At 37.7% G+C, this 9,740-nt stretch overlaps 1 protein-coding gene across 1 annotated transcript; it reads right to left on the reverse strand.

The window, feature by feature from the left end:
• Nucleotides 1-4,593: 4,593 nt before the first annotated feature.
• On the reverse strand, nt 4,594-9,458 carry LOC104598961 (putative E3 ubiquitin-protein ligase BAH1-like 1). The gene is made up of 6 exons (XM_010261281.3): nt 8,374-9,458; nt 7,232-7,476; nt 6,597-6,851; nt 6,064-6,201; nt 5,357-5,415; nt 4,594-5,118 (listed from the first exon to the last, which is right to left on the reverse strand). Exons 1-6 carry the CDS (start codon nt 8,543-8,545, stop codon nt 5,013-5,015), a joined length of 975 nt encoding a protein of 324 aa, XP_010259583.1. The 5' UTR covers nt 8,546-9,458; the 3' UTR covers nt 4,594-5,012.
• Nucleotides 9,459-9,740: the final 282 nt, after the last annotated feature.

Genomic DNA, 9,740 nt, shown 5'->3' on the forward strand with positions numbered 1-9,740 from the left:
TTGGGACTGATGTTAAAGCCTGGATACAAATTGTTCATTGCTGGCCAACCATCATCTCCAGGCCAACACATGTAATGGAACCTCATTTGGAAAACCAAAGTTCCTATGGGATTTCAAATATTTATGTGGAAGGCCCAGTGGAATGGTTTAAAGACAAGAGATAAATTATGTTTCTTGCAACTAGGGGTGGATTTGAGCCGAGTCGAGCCGAATATCTAGCTATTCGAGCTCGGATCGCTCATAAACTATCAGGCTCGAGCTCGAGCTCGATTCGAATTAGAAACTTGAGCTCAAGCTTGACTCGAGTCAAAAGCTCGAAAGTTTGAGCTCGGCTCGGTTTGAGTTCAGCTACCTTTGATTGTAGGTCTCCCTTAACAGCTGAAGTGCTGCATTGTGGTCTCCCTAGCAGCCGAGGTCTCCCTTAGTTACTGAGGTTTCAAGCCGAGGTCTCCCTCAGCTCTTGAAGTGTCGAGCTGAGATTTCCCTAGCAGCTGAGGTCATCCTTAGTTGCCAAGGTGCCGAGCTGAGGTCCTCAGTGGTCGAGGTCTCCCTCAATAGCTGAGGTGATGAGTCGAGGTGACATAGGCTCGCGAGCCTCACGAGTTGAGCTTTATTAAGCTCGAACTCAGCTCAATTAGAAAACAAGCCTATATATTAGGCTCAAGTTTATCTCAAAGCTCGGTTTAGACCAAGCCAAACCGAGTTTTTCATGAACCAAGCTCGAATAGCTTGTGAGCAGCTCGACTCATGGCTACCCCTACTTGCAAGAAGAGGACATGAAATACCCTATCTGTCACTGTGAAACTGAAACTTGGCGGCATATTTTCTTTTCATGGCACTATGCTTGTGCAGTGTGGTTCATATCCAATCTTGGTGTTAACCTAGACAAAATGCACAAAACCCTACTCAATGAGTACATAATGGATTAGTTGGCTTCTAAGCGAACTGATGTATCCAAAGAAGAAAAACTTCTCTATGTTTAGAAATTGTTTATACTGTTCAGACTCATATGGGACTCGAGGATGCAGCGACTCATAATAAACCAGTCCCCAATCCGGTTCAGTTAATGGAGAGCATGAATCTCTATATTATGTGGGGGAAAGGATACTGATTCTCAGCATCCTATATACCTACATTCTCACATCATTGCATCAACTAAGTACACAATGTTCATTGATGGTTCTTTTATATATATAACAAAGTGAAAGCAGGAAGTTAGGAATTGGAATTACTATTCTCTCTTCCAAAAATGATTGTCTTTTCGGGAAGCTGGAGAATCTTTTCTGTCAAACCCCCACAAACCAAATGGTGGGCCCTCTTCCATGGTCTTCAACAAGCTCACTCATTGGAATTAAAAACTTTGTTCATATTTTCTGACTTAGAAAGCGTAGTATATAGTTTCTACCAAAATGAAGATGAAGACTGGATTGTCAAGCCTATCACTTTTGCCTTTTTTTGATATAATATGTATAAACTATATAAGCAGAGAATTGAACAAAGCAATATGGACTCCTTATGTAATGACGTTACCTTAGTAATATATGCTTTTTTAGTATCTCACAGTGTTTTCAACCCATTATTGACTTGGCTGGTTGAACCACTCGAAGCATCACCTGTTCAAGATTCTAGGTCTAGATTGAGTAAAACCCGAAGAAGGTAAAAAAAAAAACTATTGACTTAGTCAAAAATCATTTGACCTGGATGGTTGGACCGTTGACCCATTTGATCTGGTGACCGAGTTGTGGGTTGCATACTAACTTTGTATACAAACTTCAAGAGGCCATAACTTTGCACTCCGATGTCCGATGGAGGTGTTTTTTTTTTATTTTGGGTAACTTTTTGAGATCTATGTGTTACAAGCCATGCTATTTTCATGAAAAAACCCCCCTTTTGGCCTCGAATCGCAATTTTCAATATTTTTATAAATAAAAAATAAAAAATTGAATTAAAAAACATAAATTAAATATAAAATACTTCATATATTACATGCAAAACATAATTATACATTATTTATTGATAAAATATATGTTTATACATACATACATACATACATACCTGCGATCCAGAGGCAAAAACAGATCGGCCTCAGGTCGGTTTTTAAAACACTGCTTTCTAAGTTTATTTTGGCAAAATAAAAATAAAAATAAAAAGATTGAAAGTACCAAATTTTGCATACTACGAACATCAAAACTTCATTGTTGCTGTCAGGGAGGTTATTTGGTTATCTTGAGTTGCTCCATTTTTTTAACTAGTGTCATGCTTCCTCGTCTGTTTGTAGACTGAACCAATGAATCTTCCTTATGAAAGGTGGATTCACCTTTGGGTTGGCAATTTATAAAGCAATTTATTCAATCCATTCATTTTGGGCTCGGATTTACTATCCACTAGTTGTTCCCACATCTCCGCCCACGAGACATTACAGCTATGTATTGGGAATATCTCCCTTGTCATTTATGTGAGATGTTCCCAATACATGTTGGTGGTGCTCTGTGGGTAGAGATGTGGCAACAATCTGTGTGTAGCAGATGATGCGTTTTATGCAGTGTGTCAAAATGGGTTGAATCATGGGTAAGGGATGCGTTACAACAAAATTCTTCCAGTCCCAACAGGCCACTGCAGCCACACATTGAGAACATCTCCTTTGTCATTCATGAGAAGATATTCTCATATAGGGCAGCAATGCCTGGTTGGGACATTGTTGAAACTGTGTATTGGTAGTTAATCCAAACTCTTAAATCACCTATTGCGTCTTATCTTATATTTATTTCCATGGGAAATAAGAGGGAAACAGAAGTTTGATGGAAAGTTCTTGTATTAATGTATTTGCTATCAAACCAAACATAGCCAAGTGAATTAGATTGCAGGTTCAAACTATATATACGATACACTCCATATGTGGTTCAAAGTATTGGGTATATCATATCTTATCTTTGGGGTACTGATATGCCTTTTTTAAGGTATCTTTAAAGATACTCTTTTTTATAATCAAATAACATAAAACTAAATAAACCTCCTTGAAAAAAAACTAAAAAAATAAAATGCGCAAGGTTCTAAGTGCCAATACACCCATTCAGGCATATTTAGGTGTATCAATACTTTGAACCATGATTTCTCATTTGCATAATTGCACCTTATAGATACATCTTATAAATATGCAAGGTAAAGGGAATGAGAGAGAGAGATGAAATTAAGGGGGTGTTCACCACCTACGTGAATGTTTTTATTTTTATTTGTTTTTAAAATAATATATTTTTTAAATAATCAAAACGATGTTTATAAATACAAAAAACAAATTTTGTAGTATAGAAATTATATAATGTAGGTTGTAGAAATGATATTAAATAACCAGATGAAAACTGTAAACCAAAAACTCGAAAAACTTGTTTTTGGTTTCAGTTTTGAAAACAAAAAAATACACATGTAACCAAGAATAGTTTTTCTGTGTTTCTATTTTAAGAACCAATTTGTGTGAAGCCTAAAGTGTAGAAGATCCGGATTGAGACAGAAATTATTCTAACAACAAACTACTCCCATAGATCCATGAAGGTTAAAAACGTAATAAAGTGGGTCATTGCCCACTTTACTGAAATGTTAAGGATCACTATATAATGCTCCTCCAACTCTTAGAATAAAAAAAGAAAAAGTTTTATTTTTCTTTAAAATAATCTATAATAGATCCAAACCTCCTGCCCCATTTGTCTTGAAACTCTACCTCTTCTATTCCCTATTTCATTTTCTTGTTTAATCCCCCAAATGATTGTTTGGTTAAACTTACACAGAATACATGTGTTTATGGGTATTACAACCTTTAGCCAAACAAGGGGTTGGGAGAAATCAATTTTTTTGCACAGTTGTAACTTGTGGTTAATACTTAAAGGGGGAGAGATAAGAGGGTTTACCTATCATTAGGGGTGTCGGACCGGTTTTGGGTTGGACCCATCCAAATCAATATTAATTTGGATGGGTTGGACAGACAAATAAGATATATTGAAATTGGATAAGTCCAAACTTAATGGTCTAAAGCATTTATTGGAATTGATTGGTTGAATCAATATCCGGTTCATTGATAGAAGAAAAGAACATAGGTGTCAATGGACCAGGTTTGAATTAGAACAAATCTAAATTAAAACCAATTTGAACAGATTGAATGATCTAAACATTGAATTGGACTGGTCCAAAATAGTCCAAAGTATTCATTTGATTGGACCTGATCCATTTGTAATGGACTCATATCAGACCGGATTGAATTGGACCAAGTCCGGTCCAACTGACACTGACTCTCACTTTCTACTTGTACTCTTACCTTATTAAATTTAATGATAATTTTCAGTTATTGATAAAAAAAAAAACTCTAACATTTATTGTTTTAAGTTTGTTTTGATATAAAATAGCATTAAAAAAATAATCTGAATTCTGAAATCATTATCAAATGTTTCCTTTTATTGTTCCTTCTTATTTGAACACGTTGAATGGCCAAGGCAAATGACTTTGGTGAATTCTCACTCAACTCATCAACAATTCCCTGCTTTCCCCAGTTCTCCGCTCGCCTAAAGGAGAAGAATCAACACATGCATGCGCACACACCAAAGCATCTAAGAAAACCCTTCAAATCCAATAATCTAATTCAAAATCAGAACCAAACAAAGCTTTACAACCATCACTACCAAAGTTCAAGACCTTGGTTATCAAAAACAAAGTGCAAGTGTGCAACAAACAGATTCTTCTCCAGGTCACTTTGATGATCAGAAGATTAGCCATTCCCACATGTAGTTTTTTCTGAAACTGAATACCAAATTACATGTAGTTTTCAATGAATCAGAACACAATTCTCTTAGCCCACCTGTCGTTCACTTATGCCGTAGCCTAAGCTACGACCATCCGTTCAACTTTGGCCACATGGTTCATGTTCCCATTGAAACTGAGGAACCAATGACCTGATTCTTGTTCTTAAAGCTCTACAAGTAAGTTACCGCTACAGAAATTGAGTTCACTTTGACATTTGAAGTTTTCAATTAGACACCCATGAAAGCTCTATATTGAGATTCCCAGTGCTCCTTTGCCTGTCGAATCCTCTCTTTTCTTTCTGTCTTTAAACGTTGCTCCCAATAATCATGGCAGCTGTTTGAAGATGCACACAGAGGGAAAACTGTCAGATGAATGAAAGCAACGCTCAAGAGTCAAGACACTTGAACGCAACATATGGTCTCCATAAGTTGGTGTGGAGCTTTCTTGGAAGGAGGTATGGTTCCAACTTCCAAGATGCAATTTCAGCCTTGTTGACAGTATTTGACATAATGGAGATCCACAGTCTGTAATAATATCACGCTATGAAATTGAACAATCAATCAAAATATACCTTCGACTTAATAGAATGCTAAGCTCCTCCAAATGTATAGCATCTTCGTAAACCCCTGCCTGAAACAATTTGGAAATGACAATCAACATAGTAATATTGTAGTTATTATCCAACAAAAGGAAAAGTATTCCGTTTGCTTATATTCTAGGCACAGGTACTGCACTAACAAGGGCCACGTACTTATCTATTCTAAGCCTGGATTCGCATCATGTATAAGGCATAAAGATAGGAAATTAGGCCTTGAACATTCTGAAATGAGAATTCCTCACTTCTGTGCTTGAGCACTTATAACATTAATTGCAAAATCAACAATACAAGGTGGCACACATGGCTGATATGGACCATCCAACTGAATATATGGCCAATCCACAGGGTCCCCTATCTGACGGACAGTCTGGATTGGCCACAAGATCTACCCACCTGAAAGAAATATGTCAGTTCATGTAGGGAAGCTCACTACTTCTCTTGCGGTTCCTTCAACATGTTCACATGTTCATTTTCTACGACTGCAGTTCCCTCAACATATAATGTTTAGACTTTGTAATATATATTCTTTATTAACTTAAATTATTTGAGAATATCTCCTTACTTTTATATGCTTTGGGTGTTATTACAAAGTTGAATAGAGAACAGGTTTGTTTGCCTGTGTCGGGGGGGGGAGGGATATATTAGACCAAAAGAAATTTAAAAAGTTCACTGTATTTTACCTGTCGACATAGTGGACATTTAGCTTTAACATCTGCTTCCTTTAGTCCTTCTACAGTGGTCACTGATGCAGCAGAGCAAGCACACATGTAACAGAAGATATGACCACAAGTGAGAGACACTGGATCAAAAGCTGTCTCCTGTTACAAACAAGTCAAATGGATTTGTCAGATAATGCCCCCAATGAAATGCCAGTGGCAGAGTCGAGATGCTGGAGAGAAGCATTCTAGGAATTATTCTATTGCATAGAACAACAAGTATACCTTAATACATCCCATAATAATAATCATGCTTGCTCATGTGAATGTGTCTAAGACGCAGTATTGACGACAGGAAAGTGAGTACCCAGGGTACAGTAAGGATATTGAGATTTCCTAAGTTGGCCATTAAGAATTCCAGCAACAAAGATGTGAAACCATGTTATCATGACTGAAGATTGAAGGATGAAATACATGATGCACTACTTCAGACCCATGTGGACTACATGTACATAAGATGTTAGCTTTAATCTTGCAAAACCAAAGTGAAGACTTACCAAGCATATAGAACAACTCAGATCAATATCCAGCTTCACAGAATCAAATAGTGCACAAGAGAGTGATGGTTTGCCATCATCGAATGTGAGAGAACAGTCTTCAAACAACCCTACCACTGCTTGGGACTTGGGCTTGGTTTCCCTTAAGTTAATGTGGAAAGCCATCAACTCACAAAGCCAAGGAGATTGAAGGATCTCAATATGCATACTTTGAGCTTGCGACTTGAAGGTCTGCCCTTGCTTAGAGTAATGAATCTATATTCAGAATGAAAATCAAATAAACACCCATTCGCTAAACCATATTATAGTTACATTGCTAAATTATCAAAAAGGAAAAGCAATACATCTACACATCTTTTGTTGCCAGCAGCAATGAACTGATTTCACTAGGTCCTCCAATGGATTTGAAGGGCAAAACATAACAATTATAATTATTGAGTCATTTCTGCTTCTTAAGATAATGTAGAACTAAGGTATTCAGAATTTCAAGAAATGAACTCATCTCAGTTTTTCCTATACAAGCAGGGATGGCTTCAATTTAGATGATGAAAATTGTGGTTTTAAATACTCTGGAGAATAAAATGAAATGGTTTTTGTATGGTATCCAAACATGCTGCTTGTATTGAAATACATACCTTGTCATATTTCTTTAGGATTTTTCTAATGGCAATAGCATTGATCATGGCATAGGCTACCAGGTCCTTCCCTTCTTGAATCAAAGCAACATGGTTACCTTGTCTTTTGCCTTTAAACCACATAATGTACTTTCGGAAACCTGAGACTAGGTGTAGATCAAGCAATTTCTGTGCACGCTTGTTAAAACAGCCCATGATTTCAGACATTTCCTCGAGAAGGGAGGGAAAGAAGGTCCCATCGCAAACTATAAAAGAATCGCAAACAGAAAATGATTAAAACTAGAAATAATCAGAACAATGACGATAAATCAATAGAATCAGATATTGATAAAGAAAATCAATAAAATCAAAACGGAAACACGTTTGAAGAATAGATATTCCAGCATTTGACTCCCAAGTACCCTGAATTCAGGTCTGACACTTGTGAATTTCCCTTCCTTAATTCATACACATTCTGAATTGAAGGTAAAGCAATGTGTAAATTCATCCAAACCTTTTAACTGTCAAACTTAAGGTGTACCAAAAAGAAACAAACTAATTAATAGGAGAAAAACAACAAGAGAGCCAAGAGGGAACAGGACAAAAATGCAAGGTCAATTATCGCTGCAATTTTCTTCAGGATCAGTTTGGAAGGAGTACAAATACAAATATGTAGAGCACAAAACCTTGTATTTTGTATTATTTTTTGTACTGTACATATTTGTATTTGTACTCTTTCCAAACTGAGCTTCAGTAACAATCAAAGAACGCATGCTTGTGCTTCCATCGTATACTAATTGGGGGGGAAGCTGCTCACGCACGGGGAGGTTCTTTCTTGAGTTCCACTCCTCAGGAGCTGGAGTTCTGAATTTTTTTACATTCCTTGAGAAAGAAATAAGAAAAGAAGAAGAAAACCAAGATCTATCAACCGTTTCCAACATCCAGTGAGCACAAATGCCATCCCATAATCAAACATTGTATCAGTACAATCCCCTATAGCAACTCTGAAATGATTAAGCAAACTAGATGCAGAGAAAACAATGAGCAAGGATTAAAATGAAAGAGGGCATTGAGAGAAAGAGAGAATCCTAATAAAGAAATCCAGCAAACGAAACAAGCAGAGCCAAAACAATAAACAGGCAAATGAACTAAGAAAAGGATACCTGGGCATTTTTGGGGACATGAGGAAACATCAAGGACCTCATCGCTACTTTGGCGTAATTGAAAATCCTTCCTGCACTTCTTCAGAATCTTCTTAAGCTTCTTGAATTCAACCACAGGCAATTTTTCATCCTGTGCTCGCATGTACTCCTGGTACTTCTTACAGAACTTCATTTCCTCTTCCTCTTCTCCTTCTCCTCCTCCCGGAACCCAATATGTACCCTCATCAAATGACGATAGTAGAAGGATCTCTGACGATGGGCTCTCAATTTATTACGTCTAGAGAACCCAATCAAGTTGGATTGTGAGCAAAGATAGATGAAGAGAAGGAAAAGCTCCGAAGCTGATCAAAAAAGAAAGGTCCTTCTCTCTACATATATATATATATATATATATGTATATAGAAAATAACAAACTCTCTATGGTTTTGATGGGATGAAATGGGTACTGAGGATTCGCACTGAAGAAAATTGGGGTCGAAGTGAATGGTACAATTTGTCGGAATTTTATCGCGTAGACGCAGGTCAGTCAGTCAGTCGAATGACGACGAATCTGTTTGATCACAGTACCAAAATTTCAATACAAACTACCTGTTGACACTCTGATCTCGTCAGCGCCTGATCTGTCCATTCTTTTAAACTAAGGAGGTGAACAAATCTATCTCAATACAAACTACCTGTTGACACTCTGATCTCGTCAGCGCCTGATCTGTCCATTCTTTTAAACTAAGGAGGTGAACAAATCTATCTAACCAAATTTCCTACTCACTTTCTCTGCCCACACCCTACCGACAGCACACTGCAATACAAGATGGGATGTGTGATGCAATTAAACGCTGCTAGATAACTGTGGGCAGGAAATCCGGATTGCATAATTGGCCAGTATTGATCCAGACTCCAGCATATCCGAATTCCACAACATCCAACTAATCGTCCAAACAAGGGAAATCCGAGATTTTGGTGAAGTTCATGCGGTTCCAGGAGAAAGAACGATTTCCATGATTCCATCTATCACGCGAACAACGCGGGAGCATTGCTGATTCCACGTGTCTCGGAGCATGTAGCAGTGCATCACAACTCAAATACCCAACCCAACTAACCCCACTTTTCTTTTTTGTTCGATATAGCGGTTTCGTACCATGAAGGATATGAGGGGTTAAAGTCGTAATTTCATTTTTCACGGGTTCTGCTCCCTTCGTCGCTTGCTTGTCGTTCACGGAAGCATAAAAGTAATGCTTTCCCCGAACGGAAATAGAAATCTGGAGATGGGTGGTTGAGAGTGGTGGGATCACACACCTCCACCGATTGCCGTCCCAGCTACGTCTCGCGGCCAACGCCGATACGCCATTTATGATTTATCCCATGGAACG

This window comes from Nelumbo nucifera, chromosome 3, assembly GCF_055504915.1.
Source record: "Nelumbo nucifera cultivar China Antique chromosome 3, China Antique-T2T, whole genome shotgun sequence".
Taxonomy (NCBI): domain Eukaryota; kingdom Viridiplantae; phylum Streptophyta; class Magnoliopsida; order Proteales; family Nelumbonaceae; genus Nelumbo; species Nelumbo nucifera.

Coding starts and splice junctions, on each gene's coding strand:
- LOC104598961 (XM_010261281.3), bottom strand. CDS start 8,545: ATGAAGTTCTGTAAGAAGTACCAGGAGTACATGCGAGCACAGGATGAA. Junction 6,852..7,231: donor TCCTAAAGAAATATGACAAG/GTATGTATTTCA, acceptor TTCTGAATATAG/ATTCATTACTCTAAGCAAGG. Junction 6,202..6,596: donor TGAGTTGTTCTATATGCTTG/GTAAGTCTTCAC, acceptor TGTTTGTAACAG/GAGACAGCTTTTGATCCAGT.